This window comes from Phanerochaete carnosa, assembly GCF_000300595.1.
Source record: "Phanerochaete carnosa HHB-10118-sp unplaced genomic scaffold PHACAscaffold_7, whole genome shotgun sequence".
Lineage (NCBI taxonomy): Eukaryota > Fungi > Basidiomycota > Agaricomycetes > Polyporales > Phanerochaetaceae > Phanerochaete > Phanerochaete carnosa.
This window is the reverse complement of record NW_006767634.1, coordinates 1626586-1648619: the sequence shown is the minus strand read 5'-3', so window position 1 is coordinate 1648619 and position 22034 is coordinate 1626586. Positions and strand designations below refer to the sequence as shown.

The 22034-nt window shown below is 53.6% G+C and overlaps 7 protein-coding genes across 7 annotated transcripts; 1 reads left to right on the top strand and 6 right to left on the bottom strand.

Moving 5' to 3' along the window:
• Positions 1–1847: 1847 nt before the first annotated feature.
• PHACADRAFT_259809 (uncharacterized protein) lies at positions 1848–4959 on the bottom strand. Its single transcript, XM_007398058.1, has 16 exons — positions 4911–4959; positions 4660–4853; positions 4114–4588; positions 3873–4059; positions 3584–3816; positions 3499–3531; positions 3417–3433; positions 3161–3275; positions 3045–3096; positions 2886–2995; positions 2722–2830; positions 2570–2665; positions 2506–2516; positions 2302–2417; positions 2114–2250; positions 1848–2060 (listed from the first exon to the last, which is right to left on the bottom strand). Exons 3-16 carry the CDS (start codon positions 4311–4313, stop codon positions 2040–2042), a joined length of 1437 nt encoding a protein of 478 aa, XP_007398120.1. The 5' UTR covers positions 4314–4588; positions 4660–4853; positions 4911–4959; the 3' UTR covers positions 1848–2039.
• A 333-nt stretch (positions 4960–5292) lies between these two features.
• PHACADRAFT_163744 (uncharacterized protein) lies at positions 5293–5553 on the bottom strand (the record flags this gene model as incomplete). The annotated part of the gene is made up of 1 exon (XM_007398057.1): positions 5293–5553. The coding sequence occupies one exon, from the start codon at positions 5551–5553 to the stop codon at positions 5293–5295; it is 261 nt and encodes an 86-aa protein (XP_007398119.1).
• A 350-nt stretch (positions 5554–5903) lies between these two features.
• On the bottom strand, positions 5904–7689 carry PHACADRAFT_259806 (uncharacterized protein). Its single transcript, XM_007398056.1, has 11 exons — positions 7496–7689; positions 7356–7438; positions 7270–7303; positions 7034–7221; positions 6970–6977; positions 6895–6911; positions 6774–6841; positions 6695–6726; positions 6202–6634; positions 6048–6141; positions 5904–5983 (listed from the first exon to the last, which is right to left on the bottom strand). Exons 1-9 carry the CDS (start codon positions 7595–7597, stop codon positions 6546–6548), a joined length of 621 nt encoding a protein of 206 aa, XP_007398118.1. The 5' UTR covers positions 7598–7689; the 3' UTR covers positions 5904–5983; positions 6048–6141; positions 6202–6545.
• Positions 7690–10838: 3149 nt separating this feature from the next.
• PHACADRAFT_259804 (uncharacterized protein) lies at positions 10839–12052 on the top strand. The gene has a single exon (XM_007398055.1). The coding sequence runs from the start codon at positions 10894–10896 to the stop codon at positions 12040–12042; it is 1149 nt and encodes a 382-aa protein (XP_007398117.1). The 5' UTR covers positions 10839–10893; the 3' UTR covers positions 12043–12052.
• A 598-nt stretch (positions 12053–12650) lies between these two features.
• Positions 12651–15778, bottom strand: PHACADRAFT_125148 (uncharacterized protein). Its single transcript, XM_007398054.1, has 2 exons — positions 14668–15778; positions 12651–14616 (listed from the first exon to the last, which is right to left on the bottom strand). The coding sequence occupies exons 1-2, from the start codon at positions 15379–15381 to the stop codon at positions 13960–13962; spliced, it is 1371 nt and encodes a 456-aa protein (XP_007398116.1). The 5' UTR covers positions 15382–15778; the 3' UTR covers positions 12651–13959.
• Positions 15779–15946: 168 nt separating this feature from the next.
• On the bottom strand, positions 15947–17966 carry PHACADRAFT_259801 (uncharacterized protein). Its single transcript, XM_007398053.1, has 11 exons — positions 17846–17966; positions 17614–17790; positions 17525–17559; positions 17395–17466; positions 17279–17346; positions 17163–17215; positions 16967–17109; positions 16837–16909; positions 16735–16772; positions 16615–16656; positions 15947–16525 (listed from the first exon to the last, which is right to left on the bottom strand). Exons 3-11 carry the CDS (start codon positions 17549–17551, stop codon positions 16082–16084), a joined length of 960 nt encoding a protein of 319 aa, XP_007398115.1. The 5' UTR covers positions 17552–17559; positions 17614–17790; positions 17846–17966; the 3' UTR covers positions 15947–16081.
• Positions 17967–18471: 505 nt separating this feature from the next.
• PHACADRAFT_259800 (uncharacterized protein) lies at positions 18472–19721 on the bottom strand. Its single transcript, XM_007398052.1, has 7 exons — positions 19693–19721; positions 19570–19637; positions 19445–19510; positions 19232–19380; positions 19101–19173; positions 18772–19044; positions 18472–18711 (listed from the first exon to the last, which is right to left on the bottom strand). Exons 1-6 carry the CDS (start codon positions 19693–19695, stop codon positions 18819–18821), a joined length of 585 nt encoding a protein of 194 aa, XP_007398114.1. The 5' UTR covers positions 19696–19721; the 3' UTR covers positions 18472–18711; positions 18772–18818.
• Between the last annotated feature and the right edge of the window lie 2313 nt (positions 19722–22034).

Sequence of the window (22034 nt, the reverse complement as noted above, 5' to 3'; positions counted from 1 at the left end):
CAGTTTATCATCAACATGACATCATTTCATAATGCCCATCTCGTTCGTCAAGTGCTCCCCCGACACTGACAGCTCATCGGCTCCTATTTCCGAATCGCTCTGCAAAACATCTCGAGCAAGCGCGGCGGCTCCGTCAGACAAATAACACCAAGAGAGAAGCAGCGAAGGAGAAGAGGCAGAAGAAAACAAAGACAAGTGGACCATCACGGAGAGGAGCACAAAGCGAAGCACGTACAAAACAAGTAGCTGAGGCTTGCGGCAGTGAAGCAGAGTCATCGGACGCTCCCGAGGACAGCTTCGAACGTTCCGGCGAGGCTGAGAGTGCAGCCGAAGAGCCTGAGTCTGAGCACCCCCGCAAACGCAAACGACTTATTTAGACCTATTAGATAGATAAAGCTTCTGGAAAATGATAATTGTCAACCCCTGCACAAGCTCACTTTGCGAAGCCTCAAAATATATGGGAAAGATAGCCGACAGTTGCGAAACACCGATGAATTCCACGAAAGAGAGGGCCCATAATAAACGCCTGCCGCAGCCCTCCCGCTCCCGAAAACTCATTTGCATTGCATGTGTGTTGAATATGTAACACATGTACTAAACATACGGAACGCAGACAAATGAGACACCTGCACCATGAATGTCTGACGTCTGCGATGCACCCGCATGCACATGTGGCTCACCCCCGAAGCGCCCGTCTGTCTGCTCTCCGAGTGCAAGTTGGCGGTGTACTCGAGCTCTTTACCTTTACTACACGTTGATCCATCTTGGGTGGCGCGCGCACCCACACATAGGGAATTCAAGCATTCCCTGTGCCACTCAAGGTCCGCAGGGCTTATACTTCCTCCTTAATATGGATGTCTTGGTGCGTTTTCCATGACCTGTAGTCTTGAAAGTGGGCGTGTCACAGCCCGCCGGCTCGCTAATCGGTGCTCGCCGCTGGGTTGACCCTCTGCCGGCTTGTACACCCATGCTTGCCTCTTTCTCGCCCTGCTGCGCCTGTCGATACCGTTCGTCCCAATAGACCTCTGTCTGATTTTGAAGGAAAGGATTGTTTTCAACATGGCGAATCTGGAATGCTGGATGTTTTGACGAAGTTCCCGCCGCATGATTCGGCAGAAGACGGGTTGTCATGAGGCCTTGAGGCACTACTCTCGGCAGCTGAAGCGCTGAAGGGGTACACTCTTCTACCTGGCGATCTTGCACGCTCCTGGGGCGATGCTGAGCTGTGGAGGATGACCCCGAAGACCACGCTAGGTCTTCTTTTACAGAGGAGCGCGTTTCTCCACAGCTTCGATGAAGGCTGCGCTGTTATCCAGCACTCGGCCTTGCTGGGTTCGTCAACGGATAGAGGGAAAGGGTTCAATTCGCGTCTCGAAATGATTAGAATACACGTGCCACGATACTCATCCTTGCAAATGTAGTGCCTTCGTACTTGGGACGTAAGTTGTTCAGAAAGTTACATCTGAATGCTGCGGGAATACAACCCTAAAGCGAAGTACAAACGATAAAAAATTTTGAACTCTTAGCTTGTCTGTTTTTTCTTTGGGTCTGCAGTCTAACGTGATGCCCCGATATAACGCATGGTGAGGCGGCGAATGCATCTAGCCCGGCTGATTGCTGCACTTCCGCAGGCGTACGTGCCTTCAGGCGCGGCGAGTCTTCGCCGAGCGTGAATGGCTGGATCACGATGATTGGTGTTCCAGTAATATACACCTCATAATTCGATGCACGCGCTGGCAATGCCTCAAAAGACGCCGCTAACTGCTTCCAAGCCGAATGCGAATGTCCGCATCTGACGCACGCAGAGCGACAAAAGACAGAAAGCTACAATTTATCCATTGGTGAATCTTTTGCAGAACAGGTACAGGATAGACTTTCGATGTAGCGACGAAAAGTTACAACTAGAGTTACAGCTATAGGACAAATAAAGTATGCTGTGATATATATTGATAAGCGTGTGGGTGTCCAGACTTTGCGGGCTGATCTATCCTGCACGCAGGGACCAAGCCGCCCCGCGATGTCTGAGCGCGAGGAAGGACTCAGAAGTCCCAAAGGGTACCCTGAGGGCAGACGTTAGCCGGATGCGTGACCACAGAAGCAAGAAATAACGCACGAATGCGGGGATGCCAACCTCCTTGCAGCCTTCCATGATCTCCTTGTTGCCCTGATAATTCGATGTTATGAAGACAACCTCCGCTCCCCACGCGTAATACGCTTCCTTGACAAGCTTCATTACGTCTGGACGGCCACCTGGAGGGACAAAGTCAGCAGGTAGACATGCTTTCAAAACGACAACGCTACCTCGCGCCTTCGAATCCCACAGGCAGCAGCGCTCTTTGCCGAGATGTCTGTGAACGAGGTTCGAGATTGTGGGGCCAAACGTTTTCTCTTGATCCGAGCCAATCCATATCAGGTACCTGAGCAATGCAAATAACGTTAGTTCGTATTGAGTAACACGCCAAGGGAAGGGGGAGCGGGAGGGTGAACGATCGGTCGGTTACTCACCAATCTGGGCTCTGGAAGACACGAACATGAGAATCTTTACACGTTCTGAAATATGAATACCCACCTGGATACAAGTTGATAGAGCGGCGCCGAGACCTGTGCCTGTGCAAACGCGGATGCCTCGCTTGTAGAGTGTTGAGGTATTCGAGACACCGACAAACTAAACATAGAACGTATTGATGAGGGAGGAAGGTATGTTAAATCCACGCGACGAACTTTCAGCTGACGCGTCCAGACGTGTGTGGGAGGGTCGTTCACCAGGCTGCGGGTGAAGTCGCCCTGAACACCGCAAATCAAATAGTGATATTTCGCATGGGTGCCCTCGCTAAGCACGACTATTGAGTCATGCCTCTCCGCATAATCGAGCCATGGACACTCACGAGATGATACCGAACGCATGGTACTCCATGATCGAAGAGCGAGAGATGCGAGCAAGGAGACCTTGCTGCATTCCACGCTCGAAGCGCAGGATTGCAACCTTTGGAGACGGCTGTCGGACTATAAGAGATAGTCGACGATTGGATACCACTAAAACTCACCACTTCGATATCTACTGGTACTTCGCGAACCGTGAACCATGGAATGAGGATGCTGGAAAGGGACAGATCAGCCTGAGCGACCCAGTGAGTGGAGACAAATGTGGGCATTTGCTTACAAGACAGTCATGCCGAAGCAATACCAGAAGTCCTGCTGACGAATGACGCGAACACTTGGGTCCCAAGTATGGGTATCGAGGTCATAACTGTCCCCGAGAACTACAAAGACCCAAGCTAACCGAAGAAAGCAGTTAGTACACATCAACCAGAGTTAGGGTAAGGAGAAGCGAGTGGATATTGTGAGGGGGGTATGACTGAGCGCAAGACCTGCGCCGCAACACTTTGGCGAATACCCATTGGTGGACCAATACTTACTTGACGCGAGACCGACCCTAGACAAATCCGGCTGTCAGCTACCCGGAGCGTCTAAGGTGAGAATGGGGCAGCATATACTCACCATCCGATGAAGCGGTGGTGTCGCTCGAAAATGCTGAGCGGCACTGTGAGAAAAAATGCACAGCTGAGGCGAGAATTTGACATACTTGTGATGCGTATTCCGGACCCACGGGAATGCGCTGGCTATGCTGGTGGCTACGGCGAGGTTGGTAATGACTCCCATAATGAGGACGGCGTCGTGATTATCCTTGTGGTCGATGAAGATGAGAGTGACTCTGAAGATAAGCCATGCAAACCCAGAGGTTGCGCAGCCCGAGTGAATGCCACCCAGGTGTTGCAACGCAGATGTGCATCCAAGTCTGAACCACAGTGGTGACCACTATTCGCGTGCGTTGTGAGCAACAAGTGTTTCCCGTGTGAAGATAACGACTATACCTTGGCAAAGAGGAAGTTGACCGTAACGTACAGCATACGGCCAAAGAGCTCATTGCGCATGAGGATAGCGAAAATGAGGTTGCCCAGCACGAATGCACCAGTGTAGCGTCGAGGATACGTCCAAATGTTCAGAGCAGCCAAAAGCAGCCCCATGCCATTGATGATCGTGACAAAGGCGTAAAATTTCCTAGTTGAGAGCTTAAAGTTGAGCAAAACGACGAGCAAAAAGTGTCGTACTCACCGATACGTGTTGAACCATAGCTGGAAGCGAATCCAACGATTGACTTTGCGAGGTGCTGGTTTGCCCGCAAGCAACGCCTTGGATGTGGGGATACCGCCCTGCAGTGAGACTACGGGCGCCTTCTCTAGCGGAATGGGCAGGAGCTCGAGGTAGTTGGCAATGGCCTTCTCGGGATCGTCGACGAGCTTTGGGGTAGACATGATAGATAGCGTTAGAGAAAAGGCCTCACGCTATCCTCCTTAAAGCTGGAGGCGCTTGCCACAACACGGGGCGGAGGTGCTGAAGCAATGTGCAGGAGGGTGAGGAGATAAAGCCAGGGAAACTCGAGGCTCGAGCGAACGAGGCAGGTCGTGATTGAGCACGGAATAGACGGTCATGTCTCCTAGGAAAGCCCGAGGGCTTTTTATGAGCGGAGTGCAACCGAGATGGATGCGCGCACATTTTCCGGTTGTACCGGCGAGTGCTGGAAACCCGCCTTCGGTACCCAAGGTGGAGACACACATTCAGCAGGAACCATCTCGGCTGCGGTCCCACAGATTCACACACCTTATCGGGCTCCTGCGGAGAATGAACAGCATGGGAAACCTGCGACGAACGGTGCGGAGGTCGTGTGGATGGCCCTGTACCGGACCACATCGTAAATTACTCGACAAGGGCCGACGTCGCCGCTTAGATCCTAGATCCAAGGCGCTTCCCGCACTCTCGTCCCTCTTTGGCAAGTCCAGTCTTCCAGACGCGCCCTGCGATGAGAGACCCATGTCAGACACATTCTATACACAGCTGATAGGAGACAGTACCAAATATGCTGTGAAGATGACCATAAGTTGTCAATCGACGTATATCACTCTGCGGAGGGCCAACTGCAGCTGTGGAAGACAAGCTATACTAGTGAAAACGAACACACCTCCGCAGAATGTAAACAGCCATCGAGCAGTCGGATGCTAGCAAAAAATAATTGTCTGATGAAGTGGAACTCTTACCATGAGTACAGCTTACCTGACATTCGACCCTGAGGCCGCTCAGCTGAGCAAATGCGGACATGAGCATGTTATAGGCAACCTATTCGTTCATCTCTCTGTGCTTCCTCGGCGGCTATTGACGGTCCTACCTCATGCGTAAATGTGGCATACCTCCACAGCAGTACACTGCATTTCTGAAGACCAGCCGTCTATGTTAGCCTCATATTGCATGGAGTATCCGATCGTCTGTCCCAAAGCGGAGACCGGCCTCAGTGTGATAGAGCATCCCAGCATAAGCAATCGGGTTTCGCACCTCGTAGTCGTCAATGGGCGCAGAATGGGCGCAGTACACTGCTACGGTTATTCCACGGTTAATAATCCGATAACGGCCAGGCATAAAGGGACAACCGCCGCGGTGATCTCGAGGGCCCTGAGCACTTAGGTAATGGAACAAGCGAGCAAAGCCCACGAAACGAGACATCTTGAATCTCCGGAATTCAATTGACGTCAGGCGGGGTACTACCCCAGACTATGACGGTGGATAATGTTCGGTAGAAGGCGTCGGGATACATCTTGCTGACGTTGGTCTCCTAGGGTAGAAGCGCTACTACGATTAGAGTTGGACCCTGAGACCTGAATAATGAGCGCCGTCCGCTGTGTCCGCCTGGCGTAGGCGGCGCCGGGCCCATCCTGGGCGGGTTCTGGATTTGGCGCGGTTCGTCGACGCCAGCAGTCTGTGTCCATTTTTACAGCCAATTTGGCCACGGCTGTCGTGTGAGCGCGTCAAAGGGATGTTATGTATTCTGGAATATCTTCGGGTGTAGTGTAGGGCAGAGGCAGAGATGCGCTCGTCATGACGTACTATCGTCAACGAGAACGGCGGCGGGGAACATGAAGATGTCAAGATGGACCTACTCTGAGATGGTGAACATCGGCTAATTAAAGGCATGGAAGACCCTGCGCAACATGACGCACCCCGCATTCCGTTGGCGCGAATGACAGCTCGGACCATCGCGCCACAGAATATTTTTGAGCAGAGGATTGAGGACACCTGTATATTTCTCGGAACCTGTGGACGGCATGCTTTCCCGTCAGTATAGGAGAGCGCGTCGAACTCGCCCCGACATGCCTGGCAGAAACAAAGAGACAGGGACATGCTGAAAACTAAGCGCTCCTGAAGACAATTAGCGCGTCTCGACCTGTGTCGTTTGCAAGGGATCATATAGATTGAGATTCTAGGCCAGAGCAACAGACTAGGATACACCCATGGCCGATTGTAGCGATCCGAAATATGTTGACACAACGAACAGATGAATGATGTCGTCGTGTTGAAGGTCGTCGAGACTTGCCTCGAGCACCATGGCAGGTCTTGCCTGTGAGAGCGCAACCGGAAGCCGGTGGGAAACTGAAGCGCCACTAGAGTAGCTGTTCTGCGTTTAATCAGGGCTGATGTTCCAGGCAGAGGGCGGAAGACTAATCGGCCGTCTCCGTTGATCCTGGGGTAGGTGCCGAAGTTGATGCATTCGGCGAGATAAAGATGTTTTCACGGTACCATTTCAGCTCTGCGGGATGCAGAAATGTCAGTGGGATAATTGTGCCAAAAAAACAAAGTCATGAAGTACCCCGAATAGAGCTTCGAATATCGTCCAGCGCCCTGCGGCAGTCGTGAGAGGAGCAGAGTCGGATAGATGGGAAACGTACCGATGAGCAATCTCATTAGGTGCCGACTTTTGCGGTGTAAGTTTGGGATACCACCTGCGGCAGAGTTCCTAGAACATATATCAGCTTTGCTGAATAATTGACGGTTATATGTGCTACCCACTTTAATCGATGACACGTCTGAAGGGGCGCGAATGGTGAGCTATGTGGAACAACGGGAGTGTTTCATTCAACGCACCGACGATACTGCAAATCAATGAGTCAGCGAAGCTGTCCAAAATGCTCAGCGAGCGGAATCATACCGGTAATGTAGCCAGTTCACGACTTCTGGCATTTGCTCAGCAAGGAAGACTTTGTCGAAGTGCACGGTGCTCCCCGCGAGGACACCGACTCGCTGTTCTGGAATCCACTTCTTGATATATGCTAGCACCTCTTTAGCAACAAACTCCGTGGAATGTGGGGAGCCGAGACAAGCGGCAGTCAAGCCGGACTGTGGAAGCATGACAAACATGTTCAGCTTGGAACAGATACCGCATACCTTGCCGTGCTGGTTCGTGCACCATTCGTCCATGCTAAAACATCTTTGTGAGAGAGAGCTTTAAAAGATGGGAAGCTGCCACGAACCTGTCTAAGTTCGCTTTGTCTGTTCGGATGATATACTCGAGCCCTTCATCCACTAACTCGAGGTTGCCATTAGTTATGAGGACCTACATCGCTGTGAGCTTTTGATCCCAGTATTTCGGAAAATTTACTTGAATTCTCACAGCAATCTCTATGATCCTATCTGTCTTGTGGTTCAAGCCCGTCATTTCACAGTCCACCCAGACGAGGGGGCCAGCTGCGAAGTTCAGCGGGGTGAGAGCCATCGGAGGAATCGAACGACTAGATACAAAGGCGCGTTGAGAGTAAAATGAAGGATTCCTGAAGTTGAGCAGCGGCCGGAGTGAAAGTCTAAGCATAGGGCCGACCGTTCAGAACAAGTCGAGCAAGAGGGGCGGGAGCGAGTCCGAAAAAGGAAGAGCAGCGGGATTGATGAAATTCACGTGACAGCTATTTACGACGATCCTTCTGCGCGCACTACCGTAGACGCGGAAATATTTCTTGTCGTGGACTTGCATCCTCATTCTCCTCAACGTTTTCAAAGACATGGCGGGACGATTTCCTACCGCGGGAAGGCCGTCTGTGTCTCAACCGACGCCACTTGCAGCGCGTTCCGCACTCCGAGCCCCAATCTACAACCCGTTCGACAAGTTCAACGCGGAGGAGTTTGACGCGTGGATTGGTGATATTACCGGTCAACTGAGGCGTGCTCTGGGGCAGGAACCGCTTCAATCTAGCCTGCAGAAGCATAATGTTAGGGCAGACGTGTCCATGTTTGACGAAGAGGTCGATGAAGACTCCTTTGCAGAGATTAAAGCCCGACGCGCCGCCAAGGGCAAACAGCGTGCCACTTACGAAGATTTGGACGAGGACGACGAGGACGATCAGGAGGTCGAGACGTCTATACTCGAAGACGGCAAAGACAGCGAGGAGGAAGAGTTGAATTATGAGGAAAGTGATATTTGGGGACCAGCCAACGGTGCTGAGGGCCACAGTGAAGAAGATGCCTCCGCTGACGAACTTAGCGAATCTGACGGCGAGGGCCCGGAGCACCTGGGAGAACCCGATGCACCTATTGAGATTCTTGATAGCGACGACGACGAAGCTGCGCTGGAGGAGGAGCAAGACAAGGAGGATGAAGAAGGCCACGGGGAGTACGAGGAGACGGAAGTTGTGGTCCGAGGGCTTCAGGTACTTCTGGATGACGAGGAGCTGGACGACGAGAGTGAAGAAGACGAAATTCAGGAGGTCGATAGCGACAACGGATTCATCGAGGTTGTTGACGACGAAGCTAACGAAGGTCGGGTATCGCTCTGCTTTCTCCTTTCATCTCTGCAACGACTGACAGTGCATGGCAGCAGATTTTCCCCCGAGAGCGACTTCAAAGGAGAAGACTCCACCTCCGGTGGACATCCCCGACCCCTGGGTGGGACCCAGCACATACGCAGAAGATTTCTACTCGGGCGGAGATGTACCAGAGGGTGCCTCCGGTGCTCACGTCCTACCCTCTGAAGTTGAGAATTCGGTCGCTATGGATGACGAGGATGGAGGTACGCGGCTTTGTCTCTCACTCCTGCATATCTGACACCTCGCAGAATTCGTGTCTACTGAAGCGGATGAGGACCTCAGCTTACCGCCCGTTCAGCTCGCTGATAAATGGGAAGGACCTCGTACCTATGCGGAAGACTTCTATGCTGGAGGCGATCTTCCCTCTCATGTCGCTCGGTTGCGCACACCGTCACATCTGACGCCAGCAGGAACACCCGGTGTGGAGAAGGAGACCGTAGCGGAGTTCTTCACACCTGGCGTACTTACACCCGAATCGCCTCCCATAGAGCCGTACCTCGACCCCATTGGAGTTTATGATGGCGATGTTGGAGCACCGCCCGTGGAAGACGTTCCGACTTTCTCCATGCCCCCAGAGTCGGAACACGAGGCCAAACGCATCGAATCATCTGTCGGAGTTCGCGGAAGGCCTCAGGAGGACTCTGTAATAGAGACTCTGTACATTGATCTCGGCGACGAGCCGCTGCCTGAAGCTGCTCAGATGGTTCCGCCTACCCCGGTTGCACCCGTCACAGACCCCGCCGCCGCTATCCTTGACTTGCATGAGCGCGATTCAAGTCCTCACCAAATCTCTCCAAAAGGACATGTTGACTGGAACAACCCCCTGGCGTTCTCTAACGGCCGTTCCGTATTGGGTCTCGGAGACCTGGAGTCAGTCGATAATGCCGCATTCAAGAGAGACCCCAAGGACATCCCTGCAACAGCCGACATCGAGCCCAGTTCTGAGCAGGAGATCCTGGAAATTAGCGACGATGAGGAGGAACCCGAGCTTACCGGCCCTGTCCCACTGGGCACAAGCGATCTCGACATTCCAGTCGATGCTACCTATGATGAAGACGAAGGCAGCTTCAGTCCTCCGGAGGAAATATCTGCGGATTTCAGCGCTGAACTCGCTAGGATCTTAAGTGGCGAGGAATTGGTAGCCAGAGGTGAGTCAGTTTATTTCGTTGTGACGCTACCTCGCTTATGTGAGTCCGAATCTCAGACGTTGCGATTAAACCGCCTGATCTCGAAGATGAGGATGAGATTTCGTTCGGGGAGCTCGGGTCGCGATACACGAACAACGACGCGATAGGGAGCGCCCAAGACGCCACTGTTGCCGCAAGGGAGCCTCTCGAACCAGTCGTGGAAGGCGACACTGACTTCGGTGATCTGCCTAACCCTCCTACAAGAGAGACTCGCGTGGACATTGAGCTCGACGCTGATACATCGCTGCAAGGTATTCTTGACGTCTTGTCTGTTACAGAAGAGCTCGACGCCGGGCAGGCTCGTCATGTAGACGAACTCGATGCCCAGCACCAACTTTCTTCCGATGATCCTATCGAGCGGAGTGCCGAACAAGGCCAAGGCGCGGCAAACTTCACCGTAATCGCTGATGCGTCTGTGAGCGTCGAGCCCGCTACTTCCCAGAAAGATGCCCTCGACGCTGCCGCTTCGTTCTCTGATTTCGAGAAGATCTACTCTGCGATTGTCGAAGATGACGTGCATGATATTATCGAGGAAACGCAAGACGACAGGAGCACCTCGAGACAATTAGAAGCCGTGTCAGCAGCAGAGATCGTCTCTACTTCTTCTGATGATATGCTGCACATTGTCGAAATCAGCGAAGGAGTAGAGGACATAGTTTCCGCCCGGGACGTCGATGTCGAGGAGGTGCTCAATGACGAGTCACGAGAAGCGACCGGCACGCCCGGTATTGTCGGTGATGAAGTCGAGGTCGCTACGCATCACGGGGAAACTCCAGCCGCAGGTGATTATTCGATCGTGGAAGAGATCACCGATAACGAAGAGGAGACTGTCCGGGCTCACAGTGTGGTCAGCGACAGTATCGAAGTCGCGACCCATCGAGGAGAGACTCCGGCAGTGCCTGCCGACTTCGATATCGAGGAGGCTTTCACCCAAGGTCGTCGAACAGAGGTAAGGCTTATTCACATCAGAACTCAGCATCTTTCATATTTTGCTATAGGAACCGGAAGCAGCTGCTCATATTAGGGGGATGTCGCTCACTGTTGAATCGGTGTATTCCCCTTCGCCCATCGAGGGCACCCCTATCGATGGAACAAACGAAGCTGGCGTTCAACCGACCCGTGAAGATGTCTTGCCCGGATTTGCTGGAGACAAAACTGAATCCAGCGAAGCTGCTGTTGAAGATATCATGACGACTTCCGAAGTGTCGGAGGACGCGGACGCTTTCTTTGGAGAGGCCAGGGACGTTCAGCAAGCGGCGAAATTTCATCCTAGCGCAGCCGTCGAAGAAGCGACAGTCGCCGAAGGACGACCTTCAGAAGTCAGCCTTGGGTCTGAGTCCACTAGTACTGCGCCTGTCATCCAGATTGATGTTCACTCCGCCCATGGAAAACTCGCCGACCCACCACCACCGGAGTCTCCGACGACCAAGATGCTTCAACCCGGCATCCCCATGCCTGTGTCCGCGGATCCGACAGTCCCTGACCCTGCAAGCGTACATGACTCTCCCGCCGAATCCCCTCGCTCTCCTAGCTCTCGATCTGTTGTCCAGCACGCACTGAGTGCTGTTCCACCGAGTCTCTTATCGAAACTTTCCCATCCATCAAGTCTCAGCGGCCTATTCACGCCTTACAGTGAGGCTAGTTCTGGTCCCTCTTCCCCAACCTTGCAGGACTCTATCCCTACGCTCGAGGATGAGGCTTCCAAGGGTACCTCGACTGCTGCCGCTGACAAGGACGGCGGTCGCGGGAAGGACGAAGGCGAGATGGAGTCACCTATCGTTTCGCCTCTTGCGGCATCTGTCGAAGCTGTGTACAACGAAGACCACGATGCGGACTTGGATGCTGACGGCGATATTGACCCTGATTATGTCGAAGGAGATGTCGAGGAGACAGTTATTCCAACAACAGCTGCGATCCTGGTGCCCCCTCATCCCGACGCTCCAGCAGATGTGCCTATTATCACGGAAACCCTAGACGACCCGGCACCTACGGTGGCTGCGCAGGCTGAAGAGCAAGCTGAAGTGGTTCAACTAGTCGCCGAGGCTGAAGAAATGAGAGCGATCGAGACTCCAGCCGGCATGGGTGCGAAGGAGCTATCACCGGCTCCAGAGGACAGCTCGGCTGAGCCACTGGCGCCGAAAGACAGCGCTGTAAAAGAAGGCGAGTGGCCAAGGTGAGTCGTTTCATCAAAATGGTGGCAGGCACCATCCTGACTGCCAACAGTGCAGCCGGCGCGGAAGAAGACAGCCCCAAGGCCACTGAAACTGAAAGTATTCCCGACGGCGCCATATCAGAGCCTGCGTCAAAGCCGACTGTGCCAGTGGTGAAGCTTCCGATACCCCCTACACCTTCTCGTAAACGCAAGCGGACAACCCCTGAACCCACCGCGCCCAAGCGCCTGACTCGGTCGCAGTCCAAAACTGACGAGGCCTCTGCGACCCCACAGGCGCCTCAACGATCCGCTAAGAGCTTGGGGAAACAGAAAGCGCTTCTGGAAATTCCAGAGGAGGTTGCATCAAGCCATGGCGAGGCTGAAGGTGCGGCTGTAAGAGATGATATCCCGAGTAAGCCAAAATCATCTGCTAGCGCATCGGCTTCACGAAGGCCTTCTCGGGAATCCTCTATCGTGTCTACTGAACCCAGCGAATTTACTGGTCGTACACCTTCGTCACCAGCACTACCAACCGAGGAGCAAGTGTCCTTGTCCGTTGCCTTCAAGCGAGAAGGATTCCTTCGTCATCATCACGGTGTACCTCCCCCACCTCCCCCACCTCCCCCGCCCCCACTGGTTCTTCCGGTTCCTCCGGCTCCTGTCAGCCAGCCCATTATTCAGCCCGTGGAAGTCGCGATAGCTCCCGACGAGGCGTCAGCACCTCCTGATGTAGCACCCCCACGAGTCGCATCCGCTGAGCCGCAGCATGCTGAGCTTCCCGCACCTCCACAGTACTCGTCACTGAGCACTTCTCCAGTAACGCGATCCCATTGTCGGTTCCGCAAGATCAGTATACGCAGGGATAAATATCGCCATCGTTCGTACTTCGTGGTTCCTGCCTGCTCTCTCAGCAATACAGAGCTTATGGAGCAGTATTATATCAAGGAGGAAGGCGAGCCCACCATTGAGGATGTGAGACGACTGCGATCGAATGTTGAGGCCCTCAATATCAGAGGGTTCGCATTCCTTGTTGGTATACTCCACCAGCTCGTCGGCAAGGATCTCGACCGCGATTTGTTCTACCTGCCATTACCCGGGGAGAAGCTCAAGATTGGAGGAACCGATCGGAAGGGTAGAATCTCAAATATCGACGCCATTAGCAGCCGCAACGGCCTCGGGTTGACCAAAAAGTCCTTGAGCGCCGTTAAGAAGTCGCCCGCTGCCACTGCTGAGTCTGCCTCTGCGGCGTCTTCTCCCGCGCGCAGTCGAGTATCGATTGGAAGCAGTTTCACTAATCGATCCATCTCGGATGGGGAGGAGAGCGAAGAGGAGAGCAAGCGCCCGTCAAAGCGTCGGCGAGGCGCCGCGAAGTCTGCTTCTGTAGGCCCGGAAACCGCAGGTCCCGACCAACCTTCCGCAGACAACGCAGGGGAAGCTACACCGAATGAAGACGAAGCTAGGAAGTCAGTGCCCACCACTTCTAGGAAGCCTCTCCCTACTCGCAGGAGTAAACGACTAGCGGTGGACTCCCAGGCTTACAAACCGGAGGACGAAAGCGGCGACCACGATTCGGAAGAAGAGATTGCGAAGGTCAAGGGTCGTCGAAAACGGGCTGCACCCAGAGGCACCAAGCGTTCGCGAGAACTCTCTGAGCCAACTGTCGAGAAAGCCAAAAAGAGGAAGACTTCGGTTGCCCCCTCGGACGACGTTCTTGAAAAAGCTGAGAAGGCCGAAAACCGGAAAGCTTCTGTAACACCGTCAAATGGTGGCGAGAAGGTCGAGCAAGCCGCAAGTCAGACGAGCGGCGATAGGTCGTCCTGATTGCGTACGCGGTTGGCGACTGGGCTACGTCTTACACATCCTACACCTATCTAGTACGTCACTGTACAATACCCTAGATTACTACTCGTCTGCTCTCTATACGAACGAGAGGTGCCTAGCATCAAAAAGCATGTGCTGAAGTAGATGAAGATGGGTCATCCCGGACGAACCGGTCGAACCTGTTTCGTCTCGACTGCTCTTCCTCTTCGCCTTCCAACTCCCTCGTCCTCAGCTCTCCTAACATCCGCTCTCTGACCTTGCCTTCTGGCGGGATAGACTGCCAGACCAGCGACTCGAGCATCTGCATGTCCAAGGGCGTTTCGTGCAGGATGGTGGCAACGAGGTGACACGCGTCGGGCACGTCGAGAACCGTATCTGGAAGTGCGAACAGCTCTGCCTCGAGAGCGCGCAAGAAGGCGTGGTCTTCTTCGCACAGCCGGTGTGTCGTCTCTAGCAGCCACAGCGACCCGACCAGACGTGCTTCGGCGGGATCGTGGTGGTGGAGCACGTCCGAGATGAGCTGCTGGAAGAAGTAGTGCCGGTGCTCGGGACGCAAGTCTAGAAGAGCTTGCTCCGCGTAGCTGTGGCTGCGCCTCACGAAGAAAATGGTTGCACGTTCGCGACAGCTTTGAAGGAGGCGACTCATGTCTATCTCGTCGTCCATCTCCATAGGCGAGTCTGCTCCGTCGTCTGACAGGAAGCCATAGGCCTCTATGCGTTCTTGACTGGAGTTGAACGCATCCGAGGGCTGGGGGTATGAAACCTGGTCAAGAAGACTCTTGTACGATTTAGTAAGCACCGCTTTGGGTTTTCGGTAAGCTACACATACCAGGAGGATATACCGAATCATATTAGGGAGCCCCGGCGTCTGCAAGACGTACTGAATCTTTTGCGTCGTTTCCAGGGAGTTAAGGATATGGATCGCATTGAAGGCCTTCAGCACAGGACGGAGGAACCTACGAAGGCCTATCGCTGCGTTTCCGTCGCCTTTGCGGACGCGCTCCAGGACGGCACCCAGGACATCCTGCACGTCCTCGACGTACAAGATGCCTTGCACGAGTAACTCTCCAAGGAATACGAGTAAGAAGAGCATGTTATCTGTGTCTCCGCTCACGAGAGCACCTTGAAACTTCGCACTCGGCATTAAGCGAATAACGGTCTCGAAGGAGCATAGGGGATTGCCGACATGGTACAAGTCCACCCTCTTCCACAGGTTTCGCTCGCCTTCCAGCTCGTCGATGATCCGCACGCAAAGGGCTACGTATAGCTCCATTCGCGCGGGGTCACGCACACCGCGTGCGAAGACGGTCTGGACGAAGGTGTCGAGGGCGGCTCGGCTCCCGTCTGCCTCGATTACGATGGCCCAGCGTGCGATCCGATCGGAGACGGCGTCGAAGTTCGCTCGGGTGACCCTGTTGAGCAGGCCGCAGATCTCCCGCGTCATGCGGGTGATGTCTACAGGGACGGACCATGGTCTCCACCGCGGGGACATGGCGGCGGGCAGCGGTGGCGGAGCTGTGGTCGAAGACGAGGGTGAAGACATGGATGACAACGAGGGAAGAGATGCGCTGCGCTCCGTCTCGCCCTTTTGACCACTTGCGAGAATGAAGTTTCATGTATCATAGTTGTGATTGAACTAATTACGCTCACCATATAGCTACGCTTGACACTGACATGAAGGCGGCATCACTCATCCCGCTGTGCCGACGTTGCAATTACGAGACGCGCCACCGAAAGAGTCGCCCATTTTGTCTAATAGTCAAGAGAGCGAAAGCGGTCGGTCAAATGGTCCGTCATTGAGCGCTATGGCTCCCTCTCGACCTCACGGGTCGACAAAAGGCAATCCTTGATTTTGATATGCTTACTGTGCATGTGGGCAAGCGGAGCACATCTCCTTAGACGCCTTGCATCTTCGCTAGGATAGTCTGTCATATATCAGTATTGGTGCAGAACATAAGACACAAGCAAACTTACAAGTGCAGTCGTTTTCCGACGCATCACCGCGAGATGGGAGGCGCGGAGATTCGGTTGACTGCGGACTTAGGCGGTGGGGCCCGCCCATACTAGTTCATGACGCAGGTCGTCAAGGTCCTCGAACAGTGGCACGTCAAGCCCATACACTCTGCATATATCAATTGGGACATAAATGAGAACATAGACCCGGCAATGTGCGAAATGAACGGAAAGCACTGAAGAGGCGTCCGGAATAAAGATGAGCAGCAATAAGTTTTGGAATGCAGCGGTCATTTCTTGCCAGTCTTCCTCATCGACTTCTTCGGTCTTTCCTCTTCACTATCGTCATTGTCGCTGGAGGACTTGGACCTCTTCCTACCGGCAGTAGACTTCACGGTCGGCGATTTCTTAGCCGGAGCCTGTTTTTTCACCTGCTGTTCCCCGACTCCCTCGATTTCGTCGTCATCATCCTCAAACTCAGGCTCAGTCTTCGCCTTCTTTCGCAGCGGTTGCTTCTTGGCCTTCGAAGCCGGTGCCGACACCTCTGCCCGACCGGGACTCTTCACACCCTCCGCCTCGTCATCTGAGACGAACGGGTCGTCGTTCCTGGTCTTCTTCTTCAACTTGAGCTTGGCAGGCTTTGTGTCCCCAGGCATCCCCTGCGAGGCAGCCGCATTCTCAGCGTCCGCAGCCTTGGTCGCATTGAGCTCAGCGAAATATTCGTCCTTTAGTGCCTGTGCAATGCAACGAGCTCAGATAAGGAACGGGTGCCCACGCACGCCAGGGTTCGCGGGAGAAGAGAAGTTTGTCGGTGACACTTTACCTTCATGTCGGTGTCGCTCATGAGAGCGGCGTTCTTCCATACCTAGGTGGAAGTAAACATATGTTAGCGGGCGATAGGGAGTAATAACATCACATCGTCAGTCACCGGTGCAATGCTCACCGTTGATTGGATGCCACTCGGATGCTTGCTGTCCAGACCTGCGGGACCAAACCGCACTCAATCAAACCCTTTGTACACCTCGGCGGAGAGAAGGCAACCAACCAATTGCGGTGTACAGGTTCGATTTCACGCCGCTAAGGTTGACGCCATGCCTCCTTAGGAGCACTTTCATAACCTGTTGTTGAGATAAATTACTAATCCACAGCGTTCGGCCACAACTTCGATTACGCACGTCGGTTACATCGTCCTTGTCGTAGACGTCTGGGATATAAAGGCACAGAACGTGCTGATAATTCGGCTGCTGCTCGCGTGGGCTTGTCGCCACTTTTGTCAGGTAGGCAGACGTCGCAGCCAGTGGCCCCTCGATAAGCGAAGCTTAGCCATGATGAGCACGTTATCATTGCTCATCTGGCATGTCAGAGACGCACTGGCGGCGCTATTCCAAATGACATCCACCCTGTCCGCGGGCGCGAACATGAGCCTACATGTTTGGGCCAATTCAGAGCTCGGATATACGAGACAGATGGAAAATACATTCACATACCACTTTCCGGACACAAATCCATGTTTAACGGATATATCTTTGAGCTTCTCCGCGGCTTCTTGCTGAACCTGGGAAAAAATTACCTTCGGTACCAGTGGTCCGGAAAGGAGGCTAACCTCCTCGCGCAGTTCTTTCTTGCTCTTCGTACCCTTTTTCTTGTTCGCACGCAAAGGAATAGAGTCGTCGTTCTGGACATATTACACTTATTCTGTGAGAACCCGTCCCTGGCATATTCTCATGACAGACCTGAATGGCTTCCACTCGTTTCGTCATTTCTTTCACTGTGCGGCAGCCGGTTAGTTCAGAACGTCTCAGAAGACATTCATGTCACTGACGTAGCTCTGTCGCCTCTTCCGTAGCGGCCTCTGCATCTCCGTCTTCCTTCGTGGGCGCGGACTTCCTAACCCACAACCACTGCAGATATATGGCCAATGCTGTGCCAGCGGATATAGTTCATGCAGGTGTTCACTTACAGGCTTCGCACCGTCATCTTGAACCATTGACGGCTTATACTGATTAATATCGGTTAATTTGCCGAAATTTTTGAGCATGCCCTAGTCTGCTTACCTTCATCAAAAAATCCTTCAGCGACACCTCACTGGCCCCTTTGCTCCAGAAGTATGGATACGCCTCTGGGACTGTGTCCTCGTTCTTAGCTGACATCCCAGTGAACAAGAACAGAGAGTGTAGTCTGAGGGGCCCAGATAATATCAAGCCAAAATGGAAAGGTAACAACGTGGATGTAAATGACGAAGTGAGCACAAACGCGGTAGCGCGTCTACGATGAGTCAGCGCCATGACACCGTGTTATGTGGCACTATTTGGTCACAGGCCGGTCGCGGACAACTGGGGGATAGCGAAGATTGCACGGAATATGCAGACTGACGATCCCGGTCGAGACGGACTCAGGAGCAATCGAGAGCAGCATTCCAAGACGCAAAAGATAGACACGACATAGAACGCCGACGAGCGAGGCACCTCCGAAGAATGAATACCGGAATTCAACAAGAATTCAGCATCGGACGGCCCGCGCTTACCACGGGCATCGGACGTGCATATTTCTGTGTAGACCGCGGAGCGGTTTATGGTCAACATTGTAGGCAAACGTGTCTGAGTGGAAGCATCGCCGTCGTCCAGGGCGTAATGCAGTGCCGAAGAATTCCCCACTGTGGACGAGCAAGTCCTCCATACGGAAGTTTGCCGAGCAAAGGTTAAAAGGCGGCAGAGTCGAGAGGAGCTGAATACATTGCAAGTGACCGAAGCGCAGTTCTCGGAATACGGCGGATCATGACACAGAACGCAGAGCAAGACAGAAGGCGGATCTCCTGACCATGGCCAGGGTGCGATGACGTTGTAAGCTGTACATGAGACCGGATGGCACATGAGCACCGGATGGAACATAAACGACATTAAGTTGAGTTACTTTTAGCAGTCTAGGATGTGCAGAGGGAATCAACAATCATGCGGCGAGTAATAGAGCAGCATGGGCTTACAACGCTACAAGCGAAGTGATAGTACAAGCGAGAGCCGAGACCGCCACCTATACAGGGGCACCCTGATCCGGCAATCGTTCAATAGCATACCGCCGCCTGACGATATACATCAGAGGGACACCGGGGACCTTGCGAATACGTCTCCGTAATTCTCTATCGCAAGTAGCGACAATGAAGCATCGATGTGATGTGACCCGTTGCACCAAGCAATCATCGGCGTAATTTCCAGGGTGGGAGCAGGCTAAGCGTTCGAAGCGAGGGTCCCGTGCAATCCTACACGTGAACAAGAGATGAGAAATGGTGGAGGAAATTGAATGCTTGAAACATACCTCAAAGCAACGCGATACCGATGCCCTAACTTCTCCAACTCCGCCATGACACAGTCTGTGACGCATGGTATACCTAAGGCTTAAATGAATATGCTATCTACGGATGACAGTGCGCAGCAAGCTTGACTCACATTTAGCATACAGGCAGTCCATCATGCTGCTGATGAGTTCGAGCTTATTTTGGAGGGAGAAGTTGATGAAGTTGGTATCAATAAGGACGCGGTACGGCGGGACAAGGGCGTTGTTATGTTGCAAAAACAATGATGAGGCAACCTGTGTCCTGTGCAGATATCAGTCAGACTGCTCTCCCCGGCAGATGGGGATGGGTGCGATGGGGGACGTACACACGACGCTCTGCCTTCTCCTTCACCTCCGCCTCCTTTTTCGCCTGCTTGGCCTGATTCTCTTTCCTGTGAAAGTGCGTGGGCGTGTCAGTCATGGGCAGCTGCGGTGCAAAAAGTGCACGCACAGCCGAATGTCATTCGGGTTCAGCAAGCGTTTGACCGTTGCAAACTTGCGGGTTTTCTTAGCCTTTCCCTGCGTAGTGAGAGCATGAATGTTAAATTGATAGTAGAATCGACGTGGATGGCACCATTATGATGGAAAGCGGACGCGATATGCAAGGACGAAACTGAGATGGTGGGGCGCTTAGAGAAACTGTTTTTTTTCACGTGCTCAACTTCCAGATCTGGACCGCGTCGGCGTGGTGGCACATGTAGACGCCCCGGTCCCGCCTTGCGCTTTGACGACCACAGATGACTCGGCCTCAGGTCGGCGGTGACTCACAACCTTCCAATGGGCGCAGGAGGGAACTTCTCCGATGATGCTAAAGCCGTCCGTATCACGGTTACTGGAAGGCTATGATTGCTACCGGGAAGGAACCTACAAGTACTACACAGGCTCACTGACCCGGAGATGTCGGCGGGATCGCGAACAATGTAATTCTCCGGTTGCAAGATGAGCTGAAGGTACGAGTATGCCTGTGTACTGCGGCACCCCATACACCTTGAGGCTGTGCTCCCAACATTGTTGTTCTTGTAGGCACTTTTCCAGGAAGTTGAGGGCCTGCAGCGGCAATTCCATGACTTCCAGATGCCGACATCGAAACCTTTGTGGCGCTGTACCGGGGTAAACAACCCGCAGCGTTCACCGCAGCTTTCCGCTTCGGAGAGGAGATGTCATCAGTGGACGTTAGGGCTGCTGTTCATCACGACTTTTGCGGTGTGACTCAAGCTTCAGTGGCTTTGACCGTAGCGGGGCACCCTGGTCTCATCGCAGGCAGACGTGCCGAATGTTTCCTTTGCAGTTGTCGATATCGTGTCTTGACCTTCGACAAGACAAATACCGCGGCAGCTCGAAACCATACGCTTCCGTCGGACTCGCGCTCAAGCGCCGCTGGTACGTGGGCGTATCATTGCCCTGGGTATCGTGAGCGAAATATTTTTGGAGACGTGGGACTCACTAGATAACCATCCCTTTGGCTTCGAGACTGGTCCAGAGAGTGACGATAACTGGTGCTGGCAGGGACGGCGGATGTCTGGGTTGCGACGATTGCGAGGGTGCCTTCTAACTTATCCGAAGACTCAACGGACCTTGAATGCTCTATCCAGGAGACAAGCAGGGAATCTAGCTTACAAGACTAGGAACAAATCCCAGGCGCTTCCCGGCATGCGGCAGATAGCAAGTTAATCCGTACGCACGTTGGACGTAAACGAGGTAAGCCGCCGTCCCATAGTTCGTCATCAGAATAGTCGCTCATTGCTTATTTGCAAGGTCGTGTGGTCTCTGATCTCACCGGAGACTCTCAGTGGCTCGTAGGCATGTGCACAAGCATAGTCTCTCGGCCGGAACATGGCGCTCGTCGCTGGAGAAGGCGGGGGCACTTAGCTCTCCTCGAGCTGACAGGAAAAAGAAATACGGTGAATGTATTGGTGTGGAATGCGCACCACCGCAGCCGCTGTCTCCGCGGTCAGGCGCGCCTGCGGTGCGCATGCTAGCGGGGGTCACATCCGCATTCCTCGCGTGCGGAACGAAAATGGGGTGCATTTCTTGTGCTGGGCGCAATCTCAGTGGGTGCCCTGGGTGCTCCTCGGTCAAGACAGCGCTGCGGAGAGCGATCCTGAACGAATTCTTCCTGAATCTGCATCGTGCGCTACGCAGCTGCGCCTATCGTGCTATAGGTTTAATGGTGCACTAAACAGTGGTACTACATGGAATACGTGGCGGTTGCAGGTAATCCCAGGATGCCGTGAGCCCGAATATACAAACTTCGTCTTGGACAACCAAGCGCGGATCCCGAGCTGTCCATCGATGCATGTGTCCGGAGATTACGACTAGGACAACCATAAAAGCTAAGCTGTAGTGCCACGGTCAATGACTCCGGCGACATGAGCTGTGTGCAGGATGTTCCAAGTACAATTTGGCACAGCGTCCGTTGAATGCGCACATTGCAAAAAAGTGCGGTTCCGCTCTCCGAGGCGAAGCTGGGAAAAAGATCGGCGTGAGAATGTGGGCGCGATTAAGATCAGTTCGTATCCAACGAGTCGCTGAACATTTCCTTTATCTGGGAGTCCGAATCCCGAGGCTGTATTGCAGTCATCGAAATGGTATGGGAAGACGTGTCCATTGCCACAGCAATGGACCGCATCATCGAGTCACACCTGAAGCGCGTGTTCCTTGTCCTCGTCCTTGGTGGCAATGACATCTGGCGTATCTGAGCAAGACCTGTAAGTGGAATTTAATTCTCAATATTGAACCTAAGAACGGCCGCGGTCAACGGATGCATCGCATCTCCTGGGCAGGCGCTGTTGATCTGCGGCGCGGCAGTTCGATGTCGACCTGATCTCCGGGCAGCGCCGACATCGCGATGGTTGCAGTCCGGAGTGAGCTACAGCGCAGGTGGTGTGCGGAGGTGGGAGGACAAGATGGTTGCCC

Excerpts from the sequence above, each read along its gene's own strand:
- PHACADRAFT_259801 (XM_007398053.1), bottom strand. The coding sequence starts at position 17,551 with ATGACGAAACGAGTGGAAGCCATTCAG. Across the intron at positions 17,110-17,162 it reads CATTTGGAATAGCGCCGCCA|CTTCGCTTATCGAGGGGCCA; the intron begins GTGCGTCTCTGA and ends ATCATGGCTAAG. Across the intron at positions 16,526-16,614 it reads TGAGCGACACCGACATGAAG|GCACTAAAGGACGAATATTT; the intron begins GTAAAGTGTCAC and ends TGCATTGCACAG.
- PHACADRAFT_259806 (XM_007398056.1), bottom strand. The coding sequence starts at position 7,597 with ATGGCTCTCACCCCGCTGAACTTCGCAGCTGGCCCCCTCGTCTGGGTG. Across the intron at positions 7,304-7,355 it reads GACAAAGCGAACTTAGACAG|CATGGACGAATGGTGCACGA; the intron begins GTTCGTGGCAGC and ends AAGATGTTTTAG. Across the intron at positions 7,222-7,269 it reads GCACGAACCAGCACGGCAAG|TCCGGCTTGACTGCCGCTTG; the intron begins GTATGCGGTATC and ends ATGCTTCCACAG.
- PHACADRAFT_125148 (XM_007398054.1), bottom strand. The coding sequence starts at position 15,381 with ATGTCTTCACCCTCGTCTTCGACCACAGCTCCGCCACCGCTGCCCGCC. Across the intron at positions 14,617-14,667 it reads TGATTCGGTATATCCTCCTG|AGTCTTCTTGACCAGGTTTC; the intron begins GTATGTGTAGCT and ends AAATCGTACAAG.
- PHACADRAFT_259804 (XM_007398055.1), top strand. The coding sequence starts at position 10,894 with ATGTCGCTCACTGTTGAATCGGTGTATTCCCCTTCGCCCATCGAGGGC.
- PHACADRAFT_259809 (XM_007398058.1), bottom strand. The coding sequence starts at position 4,313 with ATGTCTACCCCAAAGCTCGTCGACGATCCCGAGAAGGCCATTGCCAAC. Across the intron at positions 3,097-3,160 it reads TGCTTCGGCATGACTGTCTT|CATCCTCATTCCATGGTTCA; the intron begins GTAAGCAAATGC and ends GTCCCTTTCCAG. Across the intron at positions 2,061-2,113 it reads AGGTTGGCATCCCCGCATTC|GGTACCCTTTGGGACTTCTG; the intron begins GTGCGTTATTTC and ends GTCTGCCCTCAG.
- PHACADRAFT_259800 (XM_007398052.1), bottom strand. Across the intron at positions 19,511-19,569 it reads AACCCGAATGACATTCGGCT|GAAAGAGAATCAGGCCAAGC; the intron begins GTGCGTGCACTT and ends GCACTTTCACAG. Across the intron at positions 19,045-19,100 it reads CGGTATCGCGTTGCTTTGAG|GATTGCACGGGACCCTCGCT; the intron begins GTATGTTTCAAG and ends GTTCACGTGTAG.